This window comes from Prionailurus viverrinus, chromosome B1 (genome assembly GCF_022837055.1).
Source record: "Prionailurus viverrinus isolate Anna chromosome B1, UM_Priviv_1.0, whole genome shotgun sequence".
Taxonomy (NCBI): Eukaryota; Metazoa; Chordata; class Mammalia; order Carnivora; family Felidae; genus Prionailurus; species Prionailurus viverrinus.
The window spans coordinates 166,618,924-166,643,405 of NC_062564.1; the positions used below are offsets into that span (position 1 = coordinate 166,618,924).

General features: G+C 37.8%; 1 protein-coding gene across 2 annotated transcripts in view; it reads right to left on the reverse strand.

Annotated features, from left to right (window-relative positions):
• GABRB1 (gamma-aminobutyric acid type A receptor subunit beta1) overlaps window positions 1-24,482 on the reverse strand; it is a 376,991-nt gene that overhangs the window by 222,753 nt on the left and 129,756 nt on the right. For both annotated transcript variants that reach the window (XM_047856627.1, XM_047856626.1), the window contains exon 4: window positions 16,438-16,658. In XM_047856627.1, coding sequence (XP_047712583.1) covers window positions 16,438-16,658 — 221 coding nt within the window. The remainder of the gene's footprint in view (window positions 1-16,437; window positions 16,659-24,482) is intronic.

The window sequence follows — 24,482 nt, forward strand, 5'->3', positions numbered from 1 at the left end:
GAACCTGAGAAAGGAAAAATAATTTTCATCGACAAGTTAAAAAAAAAAGGGAACCACTGACAAAAGCTAGGAAATAAGAATCAGTCTAGTAATTAGGAAAAGTAAAAAGAAACCTGCACATGCAGTGTAAGTCTTCATGGTTGGGAAAAATCTTAAATGAGGCTGTGTAACAAGGGTAGATCTAATTGTGAAGTGTCATGAATGTCTGGAGAAAAGCTTTGACTTGAGGTGGTAGGTAATTGGGAATCAATAGATTCCTTAGCAAGAGAACGGTATGATGAAATGGTGCTTTATTAAAACAAATATGCTGGCAGGCTGCAGGATAGAACAAAAAGAGAAGTAAGAGAACTGGTAGAAAACCCCAAAGTAAAGAGAGCATGAATTTGGTCTTTTTGAGCATTCTTTTAGCCTAAGGCATTCTTGAGCAAATGCAGCAAAAATAATATGAAAAATAACTTTTATGATCTTGAGTTTTATGATTTTTTTTAATCTGCGAGTGACTTGTAGATACAATGTCATATTTTGAGGCACTTAATCAATAATTCTAATTTTTATCTCACAGTTTTCTAGTTTGAAGCCGTTAAGCCTTGCTTTTCATGTCTCATTCAAAAAACATTGAAATGCTGGCAGGCCTTGGGACCTGAGACTGTCAGACTTGAGAATAAAATATTCTTGAAGAGATGAAGTTCCTTTTTCCTGGTATTGGCCATTCTTTAATTGAAAAGGTAGAAATATTCAAATTGCATAGGTATGGTCATGACACCTTAAGCAGTGCTCACAAATCTTCAGGATTTCACTTTAGTTGTCAAAGCATAATGACCTGGGTTTTCAAAGCAAACAGTTGTTTGGATTCCAGAGCAATATATTCCTCTATCTTCAGTAATCCTTTGATGTGTAGGAAGAGCAAAGAATTCTGCTTTAAGCAACTTTTTTCCAAGTTTCAAAAAACAGGGGTAAGAATGTGAGGATTTAATAAAAAATAAAACCTGGGTTTACATTATTTGTTATTGTTCTTGTTGTCGAAGTGTCTACCCCTGCTTTGCAATTGGAAGGAAATAGATCAGCAGCTCTATAAGCTTCAGCTCTTTGTGGTTTCATTACAGGCTGGCTTTACCCCACTATCTCTGTATATATTAAAGAGAAGAAAACAAGGTTTAGGAACAATAAGCCAAAATTTTTCCTAAAAGACATTGAAAAGTGAATATTAATTCATTGGACAACGAGCTGCTTCTTTGATTAAACGTTTATGTCCTGGGAAGAACAAAGCATGCTCGACTTAGACTAACAGTACTTGTGAGCACTGCTTAAGGTGTCATGACCATATCTATGCAATTTGAATATTTCTACCTTTTCAATTAAAGAATGGCCAATACCAGGAAAAAGGAACTTCGTCTCTTCAAGAATATTTTATTCCTGTTTCCAAACAGGAGGGAAATTGGGTCATGCAGGAAAACATTTTTCCCCAAAATATGTTTTGTGGTTTGTGACACTCTGAAGGATGAGGCATTAACTCTAGGAAATACGGTATTCATTGCCCCATTACTTCTTTTAGATGTAATTAAGCAATATTAGGTTTACCACAAATATGTGTTATTAACACCAGTGAGTTTGCTTACATTGGTATAAAAAATAAGTTAATATTTTTCTAAAAGATCTCTCCTTAAAGAAAATGTTTTCTCTTGTATTTTAATGGAATATAGTCTTCCAGAAATTCTCTAGACATTTCCGTTCTGGTCTAGGGTAGGCTACTTCTTTCATAATGGTACGGAATGCTGCATAATCTATAAGCATCGTGTTACATTGGTCACTCCACATCTGGAAAGTTATAATATCATAATACTTAAAAATAAGAAGTGATTTGGGATGCCTGGGTGGCTCAGTTGGTTGGGTTTCCAACACTCTTGATTTCAACTCAGAGCATGATCCCAGGGTCATGGGATTGAGCCCCACGTCAGGCTCTATGCTGAACATGCTTAAGATTCTCTGTCTCCCTCCCTCTGCTCCTTTTCCTTGCTCATGCTCTTTCTTTATCTCTCAAATTAAGAAAAAGAAAAAAAAGATGTGACATATCAGGCATAGTATTACCTGTGATAGACAAACCAAGGTGGGATTTTAGGTTTGAGAACATTCTCTGGCTTCCCTTTGGTATCCAAAATGAGAAGCTGAATTGCAATATAGCCAGCTGGTGACTTCTGGGTTGGACATTTCATAATCTGAGACACAAACACTGAAAGGGAAACTAGCTTTAACTTGGTACCTCAAAAGGTTAGTAGAAAAACGTAGGCCTTTATTTTGATAATGATCATTATTATGTCAACAGTATATGTTTATTATCCATGTGTACATGTGCCAAAACTTCTAAACAAGGCAAATCAGTGCTCATTAGGCCTTTACTGTGTGTCAGAGAATGTTGTAAGTTCTTTACTGTATTAACTTATTTAACCATAATAATATCCCATTAGATAAGTAATATTGTTGTCTCAATTCTATAAATGAGGGAAGATCATTGTAGGTGGAATATGGATAAGAATTTTTATATTTTAATAAAATTTCTAGCTTAGATGTACTTTAATGTCTATTTTAAAATAATAGCTTTCTACATACAGACGCCATAAAAGTTTCCTTTAAAATATATATGGGGGTGCCTGGGTGACTCAGTCGGTTGAGTATCTGACCTTGGCTCAAGTCATGATCTCCCGGCTTGTGAGTTTGAGCCCCGCGTGGGGCTCTGTGCTGACAGCTCAGAGCCTGGAGCCTGCTTCAGATTCTGTGTCTCCTTCTCTCTCTCTCTCTGCCCCTCTCCCATTTGCTCTTTCTCTCAAAAGTAAATAAAAACACTAAAAACATTAAATGTATATGTATGTATGTATATGTGATATACATACATACATATGCAAAAAATGAGTCAATAATTTCAGATGATATGGCAGAATTCGTGCAAGTGGTACTAAGATATGAAGATGGAAATGATGGCTTAATGGAATCAACTGAAGGTACTGGAGAAGATTACTTTTAAAATTTCACAAATTTTATTAGGTTGTCAAAACCTAATACATCTTCTTGGAAAATGTGTGTGGTGTTTTTAATACTATAACTAGGATCTAAAATTCAGAACACATCTTTAACATATTTGGTTTTCCTTTCCTTTTTTGTTCTCCCCTTCCTTCCTTCTTTCCCTTCTTTTCTTCCTTCCTTCCTGCCTTCCATCCCTCTTCTGTCCTTCTTTCTTCTTCTTACATTTTTCTCTCTCATTCTTTTCTTCTTTGCTAAGAGTTCAGATTTTGGATTATACCATAAGAGACTCAATCAAGGTGAAGAATTTCAGAAGATGCTGTTCTTTTTTAAGATATTTATGGTCACCGTTTTTACTTAATCATCTACATAATTTCATTAATGTAGGTTTAATCATAATGACACATCCACAGATCACATGGCCAAACAATCGTTGTAGTAATTGCATAAGGATTTAAATTGGTCTTTTAGTACTTGAATTAGTCACATCTTCATATTTATCAAAAAAGAGACTCTGACCAATATTTAATCATAAAGAGTTTCACATGTAGATAGATGACTAAAGAACATTAAAAATAAAAATAAAAACTTTGAAAAGAAAAAAATAGCAGCCCTTTCACTGGAGAACATTTCAAATTGCTTTCTCTGTATGCCGCTGATGAAACTCTAAAATATGTCAACTACAGTGTGAGGGGAATAGCAATACTGTGCTCTTTGGTTGGAATTGCAAAGAAAGTCTCCAGGCATTCTTCCTAATAGAGTGAACTACCTATTCTTTATGCATGGCCTCTTTTTTCTCTCTTCCATTTGAAGTAAGAAGTTTCTTTCTCTTAACAGGATGCATTTGTCAATATCAGCCAGCCTTCCTCTGTAAACACTGCGTCAGCCCACATGTTTATTCTCTACAATCAACTCAACAATATCTTTGCCCAGCATATCTCACAGTAAGCCCTGTGTGATCTGCCCAGGACTCCTGAATGTAATCATAACTGCTTCTATATACAGAAAGTCCTTAGGAGAGAGAAATAATTTTTTTTTTCAGGGTGTACAATCAATGTAGAGAGCTAATATGAAACAGTTAGGACCCCAAACTGCTTTAAAAATCAATAGTGGTGGGGTTTTTTTTTGGATCAGTATTTTCAAAATAATTGCCTCTACGTTTTACTTTACTTTATCATGAAGATGAAATGATCCTCCAAGAAATAGTGGGAAACTCTGTTTTTCTTTTACATTCAATAAATGTAGCCATTCATTTTATTCTCATGCACAACTCACGGCCAAGCACTATCAAGAACATCAAAAAATCGATTCAGAGTAGAGCTAGGTAAGCAAATACGGCAAAAGAGTTCTCAAAATCCCTATCAGTCCACAGGTTTCTGGTTAACATTAAATTCATTTCTGAAACCTAAAACTTAGAAGCGTCTCTTGCAATTTTGAGTCGTTACTGTGCGTTAGAAAACCTGACAAAGTTGTGTACATTTTATAAAGCTCACACACTTGGCAGAACTATTCCCATTTATGCTGGGTACCCTCTCCAATTATTTTCATTCCGATAATGGTGAGCAATGAAAGCATCAGACAGAGAAGACTGTCTTCTCGGAAATAACCCGCAGGGAAAGACAAGCTTAAACGGGACAGCGAAAAGTTGCTCTGTGTAGGAGCTAAGAATATAGGCTGAAATGAGGAAACTTGGGTTAAAATCTGCTTTCAAAATTATGATGGCTTTGCAAAATCACTTCCCAAGGTAAAGAGTAGCAGGTACACTGTGCTATATTCAGGCAAAGGTGGTGACAGACAATATGTGTGGGTCTAATAGAAGGAAAATATTAAAGAAAATTAAAGTGTTACAGGGGAAGAAAATGGGAAAGCATTGAGACCACAATGGAAGTAATACTTCTTTTGTTTCACTGTTTGACTTTAGAACTATGTCAATGTTTTATATAATTATGAAATAGAATTAAATCAAATTTAAAAAATCTAAACCAAAAGTAAAATGCATTTTAAGTGGTGGCTTAACCATATAGTACAGAACTATTCCTAAACTGAAGCTTAAAATGTAACTTTAAAAATAGTAATTCTACTCTATGTCCCTAAAGGCAAAATCACTGCAAAGAACTCTTAACCTGTTTCTAGTAATCCCATCATTAGTAACAATGACGTTGGTAGTTTTATTTAAAAATATTCTTATTGTCGTTTTTAAAATGTTATATATATAAATATAATTTTTATATATAAAACAGGATAAACTAAATAAATAATCATGTTTATACATTAGGAATCAATATTTATAATAAAGATGAAAGAAACAAACATAAAATCAAAGAAGTTGAATAAAAGCCCTATAATTTTAATTTTTTTTAACGTTTATTTATTTTTGAGACAGAGAGAGGCAGAGCATGGACAGGGGAGGGTCAGAGAGAGACGGAGACACAGAATCTGAAACAGGCTCCAGGCTCTGAGCCATCAGCCCAGAGCCCGACGCGGGGCTCGAACTCACAGACCGCGAGATTGAGACCTGAGCTGAAGTCGGACGCTTAATCAACTGAGCCACCCAGGCGCCCCTTAAAGTCTTTTTTTTTTAAATTTTTTAAAAAGCCCTATAATTTTAAATTTGAATTAGAAATGTCCAAATGAACTTGTGATGCATCTCCTCTACTTGTAGGACAGACAACGGACAAGCTGAGGTATCAGAAGACAAGGAAGCTGTCAATGACTACTGAGATCATACGTTGAAAGAACTCAGGAGCCAACTTAAAGGGATTGCCAGGCCAGTGGCCAAAGATGAGACAAAGTGAGGGTCAAAAGTAACAACAGGTGGAGTGGACTGCAACAGACATACCTGTCACAACCCATGATCTCATGATAAACACACACACAAAAAACAACAAAACGTCAAACCTCAGTGGCCACGTTTGGGAGACTCTAGGGAAACAAGTAGTTATTTTTAAAACTGCTAAATAAAGGGAAACAATCAAGCATTTATCCTGTCTTCCCTGCAACAAGTTTATTTCAGGATTACCAAACAGTTGATCAGGGGAAGTTCTTGTTTAGAGAAAAATCTAGATAATAAATTAAGAAGGAATGATGGAATATCACCAGTTTGCAAAGTCTAAACAGGTGTAGGCAAAGATTAGCAGTAGCTGCTAAACTTGTCATGGGCTGAACTGTGTTTCCCTACATTAATATGTTGAAGTTCTAACATCCAGTACCTCAGAGTGTGACCTTATTTGGAGGTAGGGTCTTAACGGAGGTAATCAATTTAAAGTGAGTTCGTTGGGGTAGGTCCTAATCCAATATGACCAGTGTCCTTTAAAAAAGAGGACACAGGGGCGCCTGGGTGGCGCAGTCAGTTAAGCGTCCGACTTCAGCCAGGTCACGATCTCGCGGTCCGTGAGTTCGAGCCCCGCGTCGGGCTCTGGGCTGATGGCTCAGAGCCTGGAGCCTGTTTCTGATTCTGTGTCTCCCTCTCTCTCTGCCCCTCCCCTGTTCAAACTCTGTCTCTCTCTGTCCCAAAATTAAATAAAATAAACGTTGAAAAAAATAAAAAAGAGGACACAGAGATACACATGGAAAGAAGGCAATGTGAAGAGACACAGGGAGAAACCGATCATGCCAACATGCCAAGGAGAGAGGTCTAGAACAGATCCTTTCCTCACAGCCCCCAATAGGAACCAACCTTGCTGACTCCAGAACTGTCAGATTACAGATTTCTGTTGTCACCCATGTTGTGGTATTTTGTTACAGCAGCCTTAGCAAACTAATATGATTACATACAAAATTAACAGGATTATTATACCATTATTACACCATTATAAGATCAAGTTGTCAATGGCTAAATCTGCTCATCAGTCTTCACCTCACAAACACAGAGACAAGCAGGCATTCTGTGTCTCCTGATAGAAGTGTACGATATGGCTTACGAAGCAGTGTTGCCAAAGCACAACAAAATAATCTAAATCTGATCAAGCTTCAAATACAGGGCATAGAGAAACACATTTATAATAAGTGGATGTAATCGTAAAAGATTCATGTTTTTTTTTTAGAGCAATTTACAGGGAGGGAAATATAGGAACAGGAAGTAAAGGAGATTTTCGGTATTTAGATAGTTTATTAGTTAAATGTAATGTGTGTAATTGTTTGACCTGTTTCACCTTGACAAATAATAAATTATGAGGCAAGAAAAGTTACTTTGGATTCTCTTAGTGTTGTTCTACAGTATAATAATAGTAAACAATTCATAGTGTTGGGGTAAAGATTAAATATGGAAATAGGGGTAGAGCACCTAGCATAGTATAGTTTTAACTATTTACATAGTTGGGTATTGGTTAGCACGCTTACATACTTGGGTAGTAGAATAGCACTTGTGCATAGGATAGTTGCAATTATTTACATGCTTGGTTATTAGCTAAATCCCTTGCCTTCATCGCTATAAATATTCATTTAAATGATGTGGTATGTGTGACTTACTCTACATGTGCTTATATGTGCACACAAGCCCACATAAACACTCAACATACTTACAAGGTCCAATGTGAGCCAGTATTGGGCCAGAAAGATTTTCACTATTCACTCCACTGCCCATTCTCACATAGCTCCTCAAAACTACCTGTCCCCATGCTCACCTTTGCTAGAAAATGCAGGAAAGAAGCATTATGAACTTTTGAAAGAAAAACCAAGGCAAGGGTTAGGAGGGAAAGGCAAAAGGAAGGGCAGTTTTAAGAAGGTTAACTATCCCACTAAATATGTCCCCAGAATTAAGTCATCCATTTCTGCCATTTTCAGGGAAAGATAAACACAGTTTTTCAGCATCCACAGGGTCAGGCCTTGGAGAGAATCAGTGTTTGCAGCCAGCTGGATCATGTTTGGACAAGAGGCAGAACACATCTGGTCATTAATAGTGATAATCGCTCTTTGGTTAAGAGCCATAATTTAGTTATAGGAAATGTTGCAGCTGACATCTATTGTGAGTCAGGTGACCACATCCTACAAATTTTCATTTCAATTTTTCAAACATTTATTTGGTTTGAGAGAGGAGATCAAAGGTTAAAGAAATACAGTTCGCTTTTTCAGTGGATATACAATCTTGTTTGTATCACAGGAAAATAACTCTGAGACAGAGAAAGATATAACATCAAAAGAGTATTACAAATCCCATGGGCCTACATGAGATTAAAGCAAAGTAAGGTATCAAATCAGAGAGAGTTTTCATCTGGTTAAAAAGATTGTGAAAGTCCTCCTAGAGAAAGTGGAATTTGAGAGAGGCTTGTAACAAAAAGGGATAAAATGGGAGACAGTGATAGAGTGAGGGAAAGGGGGTTTGGGGATAGAGAAGGGAAGGGCATCTCAGCAGGGCTGTAAGGTTGTCAGATAAAATACAGGATACCTAGTGAAATTTGAATTTCAGGTAAATAGCAAATCATTCTTTAGTATAAATATAATCTATTTGGGTCATATATTTGGGTCATACTTGAGTTTGAAACACCCTGCATGTGTTTAGAGAAAACAAGTAAGTTGTTTTCTAAAAGTTTAAGTTTCAGAGAGGAAGAAAATGGCTGATTATGTGGGAAAGTTGTTTATGACATATAGACGGTCTTAGATTATAGACAGAAGAATGAAAATGTAATTTTATAGGGACTGTGGAGACATTTTTTTTTTCATGTAGGAGTGATTTGATCTGACGTGTCCTGTAGGAATAAGATGGCAGTGGTGAGAACAAGAAAAACTGTGACAGGAAATTGGCCAGGAAGGGACAGACAGTGAGGATGTTAAGTGAGATGATGGAAATGGTTTGCAAATGGACATAGCTGAGATACAGCAGAGTGGAAGCAACAGATTGGACCTCGGGACAAAAGAGATGTAGAGGCAAAACTGCCTGCAAGTATATCCCTATTGACTTGGAGAATGATGGCTTTTGTTAACAGCTGTGTAAGGAGGAGAATCTGGTTTTAGGAAAAACAGATAATAGGGAAATAAGGGCCATGTCAGGAGTATCTGGCCAGGTGGGCATCCAGATACAAATGCTCAGTAAGTAATTACAAATATTTTTCTGAGCTGAATAAATTGGGATTTTATTTTTTTTTTAATTTTTTTTTCAACATTTTTATTTATTTTTGGGACAGAGAGAGACAGAGCATGAACGGGGGAGGGGCAGAGAGAGAGGGAGACACAGAATCGGAAACAGGCTCCAGGCTCCGAGCCATCAGCCCAGAGCCTGACGCGGGGCTCAAACTCACGGACCGCGAGATCGTGACCTGGCTGAAGTCGGTCGCTTAACCAACTGCGCCACCCAGGCGCCCCTAAATTGGGATTTTAGATATTTAAGCTGTCACATCAGTGAGTTGGTCAAAACTTAAGGAATCTTTCTAGCTCACTAGAGGCAAGAGAGCAACTGGTGAGGGAATAGCAAAAAGACCAAAAGAAAACCAAAAGAAGACCAAATGAAAAACTTGGGGGCAGGTCTTGGAAGTCCTGAAGTCGAGGTCGGTCACCACTCTTAAATCATACAGAGAAGTCAGGAGTATAGATTGAGAACCAGCAACAGCGCCGTTAATTTCGGACAGAGCTGTTTTAGGAAAGTACCATGGGCGGCAGCCAGGGTTTTGGAGACTGAGGTGTAAATGGTGAGGGAGTAGAGGAAACCAAAGAGGTGAAGTGTGAAAGGACCGGTTTGAGGACAAAACCAAGAGGAAGGAACCCATGGAGAGGGAAGACTGAAGATTCGCTAAAAGCAGGGATCAAAGTCTGAAAAGAGTGTGCAGCAATAAAATTAAATGCATACGTGGAGAGACTGGCCTTCAAAAGAGGAGAAAACCTCCCTCAGAGTTAAATGGAAGGTAGGAAGACAGAAGCTTAAGGATTCGATGCATGACACTGAGGAATTTGGTTGTTTGGTCTCCACTTTTGAGTAAGAAAGGAAATGACATCATAATTTGGCTATTGTTGAAAGTGCTGCTATAAACATTGGGGTACAGGTGCCCCTATCCACCAGCACTCCTGTATCCCTTGGGTAAGTTTCTAGCAGTGCTGTTGCTGGGTCATAGGGTAGATCTATTTTTAACTTTTTGGGGAACCTCCACACTGTTTTCCAAAGCGGCCAAATTATGGAAAGAGCCTAAATGTCCATCAACTGATGAATGGATAAAGAAATTGTGGTTTATATACACAATGGAGTACTACGTGGCAATGAGAAAGAATTAAATATGGCCCTTTGTAGCAACATGGATGGAACTGGAGAGTGTTATGCTAAGTGAAATAAGTCATACAGAGAAAGACAGATACCATATGTTTTCATTCTTATGTGGATCCTGAGAAACTTAACAGAAGACTATGGGGGCGGGGAAGGAAAAAAAAGTTTGAGAAGGAGGGAGACAAACCATAAAAGACTCTTAAAAACTGAGAACACAAAATTGCACCAGCATTCTTCTCAAAGCTAGAACAAGCAGTCCTAAAATTTGTATGGAACCACAAAAGGCCCCGAATAGCCAAAGGAATTTTGAAGAAGAAGACCAAAGCAGGAGGCATCACAATCCCAGATTTTGGCCTCAACTACAAAGCTGTAATCATCAAGACAGCATGGTATTGGCACAAAAACAGACACATAGACCAATGGAACAGAATAGAAACTCCAGAACTAGACCCACATAAGTATGGCCAACTAATCTTTGACAAAGCAGGAAAGAATATCCAATGGAAAAAAGACAGTCTCTTTAACAAATGGTGCTGGGAGAACTGGACAGCAACATGCAGAAAGTTGAAACTAGACCACTTTCTCACACCATTCGCAAAAATAAACTCAAAATGGATAAAGGACCTGAATGTGAGACAGGAAACCATCAAAACTCTAGAGGAGAAAGCAGGAAAAAACCTCTCTGACCTCAGCTGCAGCAATTTCTTACTTGACACATCTCCAAAGGCAAGGGAATTAAAAACAAAAATGAACTATTGGGCCCTTATGAAGATAAAAAGCTTCTGCACAGCAAAGGAAACAATCAACAAAACTAAAAGGCAACCAATGGAATGGGAAAAGATATTTGCAAATGACATATCGGACAAAGGGCTAGTATCCAAAATCTATAAAGAGCTCACCAAACTCCACACCCAAAAAACAAATAATCCAGTGAATAAATGGGCAGAAAACATGAATAGACACTTCTCTAATGAAGACATCCAGATGGCCAAGAGGCACATGAAAAGATGCTCAACGTCGCTCCTCATCAGGAAAATACAAATCAAAACCACACTCAGATATCACCTCACGCTGGTCAGAGTGGCTAAAATGAACAAATCAGGAGACTATAGATGCTGGAGAGCATGTGGAGAAACGGGAACCCTCTTGCACTGTTGGTGGGAATGCAAACTGGTGCAGCCGCTCTTGGAAAACAGTGTGGAGGTTCCTCAAAAAATTAAAAATAGACCTACCCTATGACCCAGCAGTAGCACTGCTAGGAATTTACCCAAGCGATACAGGAGTACTGATGCATAGGGGCACTTGTACCCCAATATTTATAGCAGCACTTTCAACAACAGCCAAATTATGGAAAGAGCCTAAATGTCCTAAATGATGAATGGATAAAGAAATTGTGGTTCATATACACAACGGAATACTACGTGGCAATGAGAAAGAATGAAATATGGCCCTTTGTAGCAATGTGGATGGAACTGGAGAGTGTTATGCTAAGTGAAATAAGTCATACAGAGAAAGACAGATACCATATGTTTTCACTCTTATGTGGATCCTGAGAAACTTAACAGAAGTCCATGGGGGAGGGGAAGAAAAAAAAAAGAGGTTAGAGTGGAAGAGAGCCAAAGCATAAGAGACTCTTAAAAAACTGAGAACAAACTGAGGGTTGATGGGGGTTAGGAGGGAGGGGAGGGTGGGTGATGGGTATTGAGGAGGGCACCTTTTGGGATGAGCACTGGGTGTTGTATGGAAACCAATTTGACAATAAATTTCATATTATAAAAAAGAAAGGAAATGACATAATGTGCTTTGAAAGGAGCAGGGTGGAGTGATCATGGGACATAGTCATAAATTCTGGTCTCCTGCCACATCTCAAAGCACATCACAGACCTCTTTTATTTAGATCCCTAGCAAAATGGAAGAGGAAGCAATAGTGATGATGGGGCTGTTCCTTGGTGTAATGCATTTTGTCACTGCAGAGGTAACCTGAGAGCAAAAAACATGAGGAATGGAGTCTCTTCTATTTGCTGAATGCCTGTTGCACTGCAGTCTGGTTCCTCCAAAAGCACTAGACTTACATCAGACACCACCCTGTTATTTTAGAGTGTTAACGCAACTGTGTGTCATTCCCTGTGTATAAAATCTGATTTGACATAGTTCACAAAAATAGAAAACAACCAACTCTATTCTTGCGGCTTCAAATACATTAAGTTTTAACATCTCCTACTGAGTTTGAATATAGAAAACATTTTATTTAGCTTAATGATATAGTCTCATGATTATGGAATACCTGGTTAAAGGGGCTTTCAGGGACATTCAGAAAATCCCATTGATCCATCATTGCTAAAAACAACCCATTAGTATATGGTCTCATTTCATAATGACTATTAGCTGGACTTATGAAAAGGGATAAGGCAAGAAATTTCATTCTCCTGATTACCCGTATCTAAAATAAGTACAGCTATAAATATGCCAATACATATGTTGTATGATAAGGATTTTCTAGTACATGTGCTAGGGAGTGATATATGGCAGTTATTCTTGAAAAGTCAATTACAAAGAAAAAAATTACAGGTTGTCATTTCTAAGACTAGAAAATGTTATATCAGAGGGATTAAAATAAACATTCCTTAATATATAGGATAAGGGAAGCAATGGAAGTTAGATTTGGAAGGGAATTTAGGTATAATTTTATGCAATCTCTTCCCTTTAAAACTGAGGGATCCAAAGCCCAGAGGAGGAAATAGCTTACTTAAGGGCACAATCTAGTTCAGCCACAAGTCTCTTCACTCATAGTCGCTGGTGATTTCCCCTTTGCCATAATGACAAATTTCTATCAGGCTTCTGGGGAATTATTTCCAGGGCCAGAACAGTGAGTATATGAACATATACAGGTACTCCATGATTTTTTTTAATTGGATAACTGTATCTCTGTTCTGGTCACTGATATTCTTGAGAGTGAGAAAACCATCCTCCAGCACCTAATATAGCTATATAAGGCACAATGACTTCAGAAAAATGCAATTTAGAATTCACCATATATTAATATATTCATTATTTAATAAGAATTCCCCAACAATGAATAAGGGGTTATTAGCCCATTATTGTAGATTCAGTAAATTTGTATAACTTGTGCAAGGTTAAACAATCAGAAATGCTGGAATTTGAGCCCGCTTTTGGTCCTCTGACTCCAGAAGTCATGCTTTCTTTGCTAGAGCTTATGGTTTCTCCAGGATGTTTATAACCTCCAGAAAAAGAAAAATAAACCTGTGAGGGAAGAAGTAGGGAAGAAGACAGGGAGGAGAAGGAGATCAGAAGTGGTGTGAGGTTCTTATGGAGAATGCTTGTGCCTAAAAGAAATCAGGGTTCGCATAATAGACGAAGGATTTGTGTTTTCCTTTGGTAGATCTGTTTGCGGACTCCAAGTCTGGGTTGGCTCCCAAGAGGAAAGAGCAAGGTTGGACAACTAGGAAGGAGGTGTTTTCTTCTAAGTGTGTTTGAAAGGCAGTGGGGTGGGAAGAGCACAACTATGGGAGTCAGGACACCTACATTTTAGTCCCAATCCCTTAGATAGACAAGGTGCTTAGAAACGGTCCTTGTCATTTTGTGCCTCAGTTTTATTTGTTTAAAATGAGGTATGTTCAGGGGCGCCTGGGTGGCGCAGTCGGTTAAGTGTCAGACTTCAGCCAGGTCACGATCTCGCGGTCCGTGAGTTCGAGCCCCACGTCAGGCTCTGGGCTGATGGCTCAGAGCCTGGAGCCTGTTTCCGATTCTGTGTCTCCCTCTCTCTCTGCCCCTCCCCCGTTCATGCTCTGTCTCTCTCTGTCCCAAAAATAAATAAACGTTGAAAAAAAAAATTAAAAAAAAAATTAAAAAAAAAAATGAGGCATGTTCAATTTCAAGATTCTCAAATGTTTTTCTTCCTTTACATCAATGCCCATTGGTAGAGGCTGCCAATAATTTGAGAAATGCCTGAAGTGAGATTCTGTAAACTGAGATTGCAACCCACTTTCTTGCCTGTAAAAACCTGATTGCCTTTTTTTTTTAAATCAAAAACAACTTTTTATTCATTCTTGACTAATCACATAAAGTGATCATACATGTGATTGATTAGCTTACTAAGTTGGGTTATGAAATTATTCTCCCAGAATACTTTAGAAGAGTGATTTGTCCCTTTTATACCTTGGCTATATCTGATAGAAGTTTCATAGGTGGCAAAAAATTACAACTGATTTCTAGGGTATATACCGTTATTAATATCACCACTGATCTTGGATTAGTAGATTTCATCAGGAGTCACTGTCAATACATTCAAGGGAATTGTTGGTTTATTTTGCCATTTTTCTCAGAGACTTTTAGGCCAGAGATTAAAAAAAATTTTTTTTAATGTTTGTTTGTTTTTGATAGAGAGAGAGAGAGAGAAAACATGAGTGTGGGAGGGGCAGACACAGAATCTGAAGCAGACACCAGGCTCTGGGCTGTCAGCACAGAGCCTGACGTGGGGTTTGAACTCACTAACCGTAAGATCATGACCTGAGCTGAAGTCGGACACTCAACCAACTGAGCCACCCAGGCGCCCCTAGGTCAGAGATTTTAAACTAGAGTCAAAAGATTTTGGGGGTACTGAAAGAGTGAAGAAATTCCAAACATTATTTTTATCTGAATCTATTTTACTATGTAAATAAAGTCCAAATCTATCAACTACATAGTCAACCACTGGGTTGAGTTCAGAAGTTTTATCACACATCTAGTTTTTTTTTTTTTCACTTGCATAGTGTTCTGGGGTATTTGTGAATGTACAGAAATTAATTGTATGATTTTATCCTTTACCTAGAGTTTTAGCTTACTGTTGGCGGTGTGTGAAGAATTTTAGGGGGCTTATAAAGACTCTAAAATAATAGGAAAATTTGGGGCATACATGAGTTTGTGGATATAGCTATCAACAGTTTCCCAAAAGGACAAGGTGACAACAAAGGTTTGTTTTCTTTTTTTTAAAGGTGACACAAAAGGTTAAAGAACCACCACTCTACATATCTTACAATAACGTCACAATTCAGGTATTTCTTTGGTAAAATGGGAAGTTGATTTGAATTTTAGTCTTAAAATTTTTAATAAACCCATAACCAAATGAGGGTTAATAATAAGTATATGATACCTCTTTTATACTTGGTTCTTAAAAACAAACAAAACAAAATCCACTATGGTGCAAGTTATTGTTGATATAAATTAAAGGTAACCTAAAGAAGTGAAGATATATCATGTTCATGGATTAGAGTGTTAGATCATTTTAAGATACTGATTCTCCCCAAATTGATCTATAGAGTCAATGCAATCTCAATTATAATTCCAGCAGATACTTTCAGGTAGAAATCAACAAGTTGATTCTACAAGTTATAGGTAGAAGCAAATGGTCTAGAATATCTATAGCAATCTTAAAGAATAAATACAAAGTTGGAGGACTTACACTACTTCATGATTTATCATATAGCTATTGTAATTAAAATAGTGTGATACTGCTGGTGAATAGACAAATAGAACAATGGAATAGAATAAAGCCTAGAATTAGACTCCCCCCCCCCCCACTTATCCAGTCAAAGGCACCAACACAATCTGGTGTGAGAAGAAAAATCTTTTCAATAAATTATAAAATTGGATATTCATATGGAAAAAAATTAAATCTCAACCTCTACCTTACATGAAACACAAAAATTAATTCCATATGGATCATATACCTAAATACAAACACTGAAAGAGAGACTTAAGGGAATGAAAACACTATGTATCTTCTCAAAGTCACTACAAAATATTTTCCTCCTTCTTCAAAGTATTGTTTCCCAATTCTCTTTCATAATTAAGTAGCTATACCCAATACTTAGAACACATTTCAGTTCAGTCTGGGTGGCTCTGAGCCACCAGCAATTTGCTAAAAAAGGATATAACTTCTACAGTTAAGTTAGATATAAAATCTGGCAAACATACATTTTCTTATTCCTATGTTTGTTATTTGAAGTTTAGGGCAAATAATTCACTTACCTTGATGAACAAAGTTGCCTAGACTTAGTTCAAATGATTCCAAAAGAGTTTTTTCTGGTCTTTAATATAACTTTGTTACATAGTTGAAAGTGTCTATATATTCTCCTACTTGCTTCTCTTCCCTCTGCCCATTTCCAAAAGTAAAAAATAAAACATAACAACAATAACAACAGCAGCAGCAACAGTGAATCATACAACACAAAGTCATTTACCGGAGTCCGTAGAGAACTGTTCCATCAGGATGCAGTCGGATCATTCGATTCTTCACCGTAACCCCATGCACAAAAGATTTCTTGTCATTCAGAAAGTAGGTGTCTGGCACCCAGAGTTGGTCAGCTACCCTGTTGTCTAGCGTGAGATTTAGTGGGATTCCAGAATAAGAAAGCCTTTTGTCTTTCCAAGATTGCTGGAAATACATGGTGAGTGTATAATCCTGTGAAATAAAGGAAACAAAAAAAATTGGACTCTCATCATCGTCATCAAAGGCCTTCTGTATGAAAGTGATAGTACGTGGTATTGTGTAATCCCAGAGATCCACTGTCCTGCTGTCCTTGAAGAAGTTAAACCTGAATACACTGAAATTTTCACCTCCAAGTATGGGACAACCAGTAGGTTACAAGTGTTGGAGTAATAATTGAATGCATGGACAAGAATTCCCTCCAATGTAGGGTAAATCCATTTAAATGAATTTTAAGGTTTGAAGTTAAGGTCATGATCACAAGGAGGGTCACAAAGGAAAGTTGTACTGAAAGATCCATGTTCACAAAAGTTAACATCTGGATATTATAGTTATGGTACCATTTTGCAGGGGAATGTGTGCTCAATAATAACTTAAAAATTTATGCACTTAAAAGGAGAGGGTGTTTTCTAAATTGCCTCTTGAATGAATACTGCTGTTTGTCTTATAAGCGTCATCAATTACCATTAGCAAATTACAACTTGTCTATTCATACTAAAAATCACCTTTGGATAGAGATAATCATTTGGCCTGAGAACTGAAATCAGCTGTGGAACTGCTCAACCATTTCTCTCTTACCTCACTCTTGCTTTGCTTTAGAAATTGGTTTGACGTCAGAGTTGGGTTTGTATTTGAGTTTGTTTCCAAATCTCTTGTACAAGATAACACTAAGGACTTCTCTTTTTGCATTTTTTTTTTCTGCCCAGGTTTCCCCTAGCAGTGAGAGTCAGGAAGATTTGGGTTCAATAAATAGATCAAGCTACTGGAAAGGGACTGTGATGATTATCTTAGAGTTTTAGTTGTCTGTTTTTAAAGAACTTCATTAATATAAAGTGTAATTGTCCATTAAAAAATGGTAGCAGTAAAATCATAAAGTCTTTAAGATGTGAGTCTCAAGAGTTCCCTTTTTCTTTTAAAGGATATTTATCGGGGCGCCTGGGTGGCTCAGTCGGTTAAGCGTCCAACTTCAGCCCAGGTCATGATCTCGCGGTCTGTGGGTTCGAGCCCCGTGTCGGGCTCTGTGCTGACAGCTCAGAGCCTGCAGCCTGTTTCAGATTCTGTGTCTCCCTCTTTCTCTGACCCTCCCCTGTTCATGCTCTCTCTCTGTCTCAAAAATAAATAAATGTTTAAAAAAATAAAAAAAAAATAAAGGATATTTATCTGTCAGTAGTGATTGTGAATATTTTAGCGACAGTTAAGAAAACACTACATAACTCCTGAACAATGTTTGTGTCCTGCCATTGTTGCATATACCACTAATTGAGAAACATTGATTCACATCATGCCTTACATCTGGGCAAACCGCACTTTATATAGATCCCTTTATGGATCTGTATGCCATTTCTGAAGTATCCCAAAATATAAGACAATATTCATTATGGATAATGAGCTCCAATGTCCTTTAACCATTATATTCAAGACCACTCACACTGTTTACTCAAGGGGCATCTTGCAATAATTCAAAGCCATTCTTTCTTGTTCAATGACAAGGACATTAGCTCTTCACTATTAATCACACAATATCCCTTAAAGCTCTAAAATCTCCTTCCACTTTACCTTCATTTAACAGAAAAGAATATCCAAAGGGTTACATACACTTCCTTTCTCAACCGCTACTATTCTCATTTGCATTCTCTTCAATTTTTTACCATAGCACCTTTTTGGAGGAAAAATGAATTGAACAGATTCTGGGCCTTAGATTTCAAAATACCTTGATTCCAAAGCCTATGACATGTAGACCTATATAACATGAGTAACTAACTTAACCCCTTGTATCTCTGATGCCTCGTTTTTTAAAATTAATTAATTAATTAATTAATCTTAAATTTGTTTAACATCTATTTATTTTTGAGAGACAGAGACAGAGCACAAGTGGGGGTGGGGCAGATAGAGAATGAGACAGAATCCAAAGCAGGCTCCAGGCTCCGAGCTGTCAGCACAGAGCCCAACATCGGGCTCAGAACCACAAACCATGAGATCATGACCTGAGCCGAAGTCTGATGCTTAAATGACTGAGCCACCCAGATGCCCAATCAGATGCCTCATTTTAAAGATGAAAATAATATCATTTACTAGCACTCACAATGTATTGTGAACATTACTTGGGAAATTATGGTGAAAGCTCTTTAGAAAATGTAATATGCTAAACAAATATATGATCTTCAAAATTATTGCTATTTAAAGATTGATATCATACTTCCAAATTACTTTGAGTGTGCATATTCATTTTCATAAGCATTTCTATTTTTAAAGAGATGTTTATGAAAAAAAACTTACAGGCAGAAGGACCCCAATGACCATGAAAATAAGCAATTGTCTGTGATCAATTGTAAGTCTGGGTGTTCGGTTATTATTTGTAATTCAGCCAATGTAAGAAAAGTAATAACTATCCAAAGACATGTTATTGTAAACTTTGCCATGATGATCAGCACAGTCAGCAGTGGAAAACATGTTTTAGTACTCATGCTGAATAGCCATTAGTTTCCAGACCTTCACAGGTGATACAAAGGATTTCCACACAATGAAAACATGGGGCAAAATCCTTACACCAACTTTCCCTCAATAGAGTTTTAATATGTGATGGGGAAAAACTTATAAAGGATTATAATGGCAAACAATACTCTGATAATAAGTGCTATAATTAAAATATGAGTTTGTGGTAAGTAAACAACGGAGAGTAGAAAGGAGGAAATAATGTAAACATGAGTAATCTCTGCGTAGATTTGAGTGTGTGTGTGTGTGTATGTGTGTGTGAGTGTGTATGTGTGTGTGTGTGTGTGTGTGTGCATTTGCATAGACTTTTCCCTTTCCCTTTCTGGAAACTGTTTTGTTTCTTGTAAAGAGAGAATTCTACACATGCAGTGAGATCTTTGCTCTCCACAACTCGCTCTTTTTTTTACTAAATAAGGACTAAACTTCACATCATGCTTCTAAATTAGAGCAGTAATTTACCCTATTTTCCAGAAGAAGTAATTCAGTGAAAATGTACTTATGCTTGTATGTTACATTGGGAAGTGGGTGATGTGGCACAAGTAGTTTTCTGCACTTGTCTTAGGTATGTCTAGCATCATTATCTTAATCCATGACATTCCCATGATAAATGAAAATATGGACATACGAGATTGATATCCTTAATGAAAACTTTTGGAAGAGAATGGTAGTTTGGTTGTGGTGATAATGATGATTATGGAAAGACCCAAAATACAGCCGTGTCTCTTTTGTACTATCTGTATGATGGCACAAGCATCACAATAATCTCTTTCTCCTGGAGAAGGCTCTGTGGTTTTTGTCATCTTTCCAACCCCATCACATTTTGTTCTTACAACCTCACGAGACAGGCAACTTCTCTCTGAGAGAATTTATTATTTACAGGTCAGAGAAATGATGTACTGTATTTTAAAGAAATTATTCTTTCTATCTGCATCTTAATAGTAATATTAACAATGACATCTGAATATAGTAAAAGTCTATGACTTGTTTTGGTATACTACGTTTTTAGACAGAAAAGAAAGGCTTAAAACTGCTGCATTTTGTTGTCTTGTACACCAGATTTTCTATTATTTCTTTATGAATCAAGGTGCAAGCACTCAAGGGAGAATGGAAAATCTTGCAGAAAGAAATTAAAGGTGGCAATACGTTGAACAAGAACACTAAAGCCTTTTTTCTTCTGGGTGTATTTACAAGTATTCAACCAGCTTTCTCAAGTATGCAAGCCACTCTGAGAGAGGAAGAAGAGCAACGGATTTAGAAACTATGGACCATTGGGGATTCTCTGACACTGAAGCAAATTAATGGGATTAACGGGTTTGAGTTGGCTAATGAAATTGGTCAGGCTGATTCAGGCATGAGAGAATGTGATTCATTGAGGAAAAGCAAGACAGGTGATACCAAATCAGTAGTGCTCCATTAGACTCCAAAAGGACATATTTTTAATAAATCTAAAAACGTTAAGGGAATAAGAAATTATTTGCCATAAAAAAAAACCATGGGGGAGGGGAAGGAAAAAAAAAAGAGATGGAGGGAGCCAAACCATAAGAGACTCTTAAAAACTGAGAACAAACTGAGGGTTGATGGGGGGTGGGAGGGAGGGGAGGGTGGGTGATGGGTATTGAGGAGGGCACCTGTTGGGATGATCACTGGGTGTTGTATGGAAACCAATTTGACAATAAATTTCATATTAAAATAAATAAATAAATAAATAAATAAATAAATAAATAAATAAATCTTGTGGAGAACAAAGGTTAAATCAGTGGTTTCAAACTCAAGGCGATGTTGCTCCCAGAGGACATATAGCAATGTCTGGAGATGGTTTTGGTTGTCACAACTGGGAGTGATGATATGTGCTACTGGCATCTGTGGGCGGAGGCCAGGGGTGCTCCCTCTCAACACACATGTAATGCACTACCCAGCACAGACCCCACAACAAAGAATTATCTGGCTCAAAATGTTAATAGTGCCAAAGCTAAGAAACCCTGCCTTAGATGAAAATATCCTTCCTTTTAATATCAATAAAATATTTCAAAATCCTCTACCATTATTTACCATGAAAATTGTGTATATTCACTGGTCTACTTGGGCTTTTAACATATTCCTCAAAACTTTGTGCTAGGGAATTCTGACATTGGATGGTTTATAATTTGCCACTTTACCATAAGAAATCATTTGGTAAAAATGCATTATCTTGCATTGGAATAGGGAAAAAGAGTTGTGTGTTTTATTGGGGTATGCCTGTGACTAGAATGAGCTCTTAGATGTTATGCTGGGCTAAAAAAGTGGTCTTTTATGAGCTGTCTCCACAACCAGCACATCTCAGGCTGGTTGACTTGTTAGTGAAGAGACAAAATATTGCTTTAACGTCTAGTAATATTGCATCCACACAGAAGGATCATACGAACAATCCCTTCTTTTCAAACTGTTCTCAGGAAAGGGGATGTGTGTGTGTGTGTGTGTGTGTGTGTGTGTGTTCGTGTGTATAAAAGAACCAGTGCTCTCGCACACATTTATATTTTATCTTTCACAAGTTCGAACATACATTATAAAGCATCCCAACCACAAATCCGTGTTCCCTGTAAAATATTCATGCCAGTTTAGTTGAACTCTAATATGTGCTCTTTCCAAAGCTAAGGCTGCTTTTCCTAAGAGCTGATTGTGGTAGAGCTGTGCGTCATTGCCTGCCAGTTCTGTGGTCCCTTCTAGGATGGACACTGCCCTGCCTGCTGACCGAATAAGGCCACAATGAAATCTCATGATCCTGTCCCGCCCCCCCCCCCCCCCCACCTTGGGAACAGAGAGTAGATACCTAATTTAAAAGCAGCTGATCCACAGGCAGGAAATAAACCTGTGCCTGGATCAAAAAGATGAGATGAACCAATCGGAGCCCTCTCCCAGAAATTAGCTCTTGCATAAAGAATCTGACAGGAGCTGTAGGACTAAGTGCAAAAGTCATGACACAGAACTAGGGCTGCTGCTATTATGAGGTTATGAGAGAAGAGAGACTATGAAAAAAAAGAGGAAGCCAGCCTACACATAAAGGGACCGGAGAAAGGGAAATACAGCCATAAGAGGAAGAGCCTGACATTGTGAGAGAATGAACAACTGAGTTCATGAAGGCTTTTTACTTCTTATTTCTAGTTCTCATGAGGTCTGGACATATGGACATGTTCAATACTTTAACCTCTTAGGAGCCCTCTTTATATCATTGCAATAAACTCTGCTTTCTTTGTGCTGGTTAACTTCATTTTTATTTTCTCCAACCAGAAAAAAGCCATAATAATGATGCTGATCAACATCCATATCAGAATATAATTAAGAGGGGCGCCTGGGTGGCGCAGTCGGTTAAGCGTCCGACTTCAGCCAGGTCACGATCTCGCGGTCCGTGGGTTCGAGCCCCGCATCAGGCTCTGGGCTGATGGCTCAGAGCCTGGAGCCTGTTTCCGATTCTGTGTCTCCCTCTCTCTCTGCCCCTCCCCCGTTCATGCTCTGTCTCTCTCTGTCCCCCCAAAAAATAAATAAACGTTGAAAAAAAAAATTAAAAAAAAAAGAACATAATTAAGAAAAAATTACACATATTAAGGAAACCCAACAAAAACCTCAGTCATCTGGCCTATCTTCCCGATTTCAAAAAAGGGAGGTATTATGAGAAATTTGAGACCCAGAGATGGCAAATGACTGAAAAACAAAAAGAGAGACATATTTGGCTTTGTTTATTAACTGGAAGAGCAAACAGAGAGGAGGAAAAGATATTTAACTTTAATCAAGACAATTCCCTATCAAACACAATGACAATTCTGAAGAAAAGTAACCTGGAAATTTATCCAAAGGATACAGGAGTGCTTATTCATAGAGACACATGTACCCCAATGTCTACAGCAGTGATTTCAACAATAGCCAAATTATGGAAAGAGTCTAAATGTCCATCAACTGATGAATGTATAAAGAGATGTGGCTTATATATACGATGGAATACTACTTGGCAATGAGAAAGAATGAAATCATGCCATTTGCAGCAATGTGGATGGCACTGGAAGGTATTATGCTAAGTGAAATAAGTCACTCAGAGAAAGACAGATATCATATGTTTTCACTCATATGTGGATCTTGAGAAATTTAACAGAAGACCATGGGGGAAGGGAAGGGGAAAAAATAGTTACAAACAGAGAGGGAGGGAGGCAAACCATAAAAGAGTCTTAAATACAGAGAACAAACTAAGGGTGGATGGGGGGTGGGGGAGGAGGAGAAAATGGGTGATGAGTATTAAGGAGGGCACTTGTTGGGATGAGCACTGGGTGTTGTATGTAAGCGATGAACCACGGAATCTACCCCCGAAACCAAGAGCCTACTGTACATATTGTATATTAGCCAATTTGACAATAAATTAGATTTTTAAAAAGTAACCTGGAGACTAGGTGTGTATGCTGGCAACAAGTAGTATAGCTTGTAAAGATAGGGGGAAACAACCCACACAACATGCATCTCATGCAAACAAAATGTAGTGGAAAATGGCCTGATAAATAAACCAATTTAAGTTGTAATTGAAATGAACCGCACAACATCTGTTTCTAATGCAACCTCCTGTTTAAATGAGTGTTCTGTATCAGTGTCACCGTTAAATACATTCTGCCATGGAAATTCGTTATTGTATCTCCAGGTTTGCTGTTAATTTATAATCTTTTATCTTAACCTTGTCTACTATTAAGTTGACTATTAATATATGTTTGTTGTGCTTACTCCTTAGCCATGTTTTGCTACAGTGCCTTTAAAATACATGCACTGTCATTGTTTCCAAAGCCCATATTCTCATTTATTATTGATTTTTTGCCCACACACTGGAGCCTTGCACTATGCCTCAGAGAACATAGTCTTCTTTACCTTTTGCCTTATCCTAAATAGCCCCATTTGGTTTATCCACCTGGGCAGTCAGGCTTTTTGTCAGTCTTGAGTTTTGTTCTGAACAATTCTAGAGTCAATCAACCTCGTGGGAAAACAGAAACAGCGAGTTTACGGGCTTGTACCAAATCAGAGGCACCTAAGAAAATCACACAGGCCGTTGTGATCACTGTGATACATGAACACACAGATGACATGGGATGTGACAACTAGAGAATGCACTTGGGTTCTGATGCAATGAACTATGGGACTATTGGAAGTACTATTGGAGACTGAGACTGTACAATATAAGAATTTCAGCATTTGTAATCTACATTTTTTTATATTTAAATTTTTTTTTCAACGTTTATTTATTTTTGGGACAGAGAGAGACAGAGCATGAACGGGGGAGGGGCAGAGAGAGAGGGAGACACA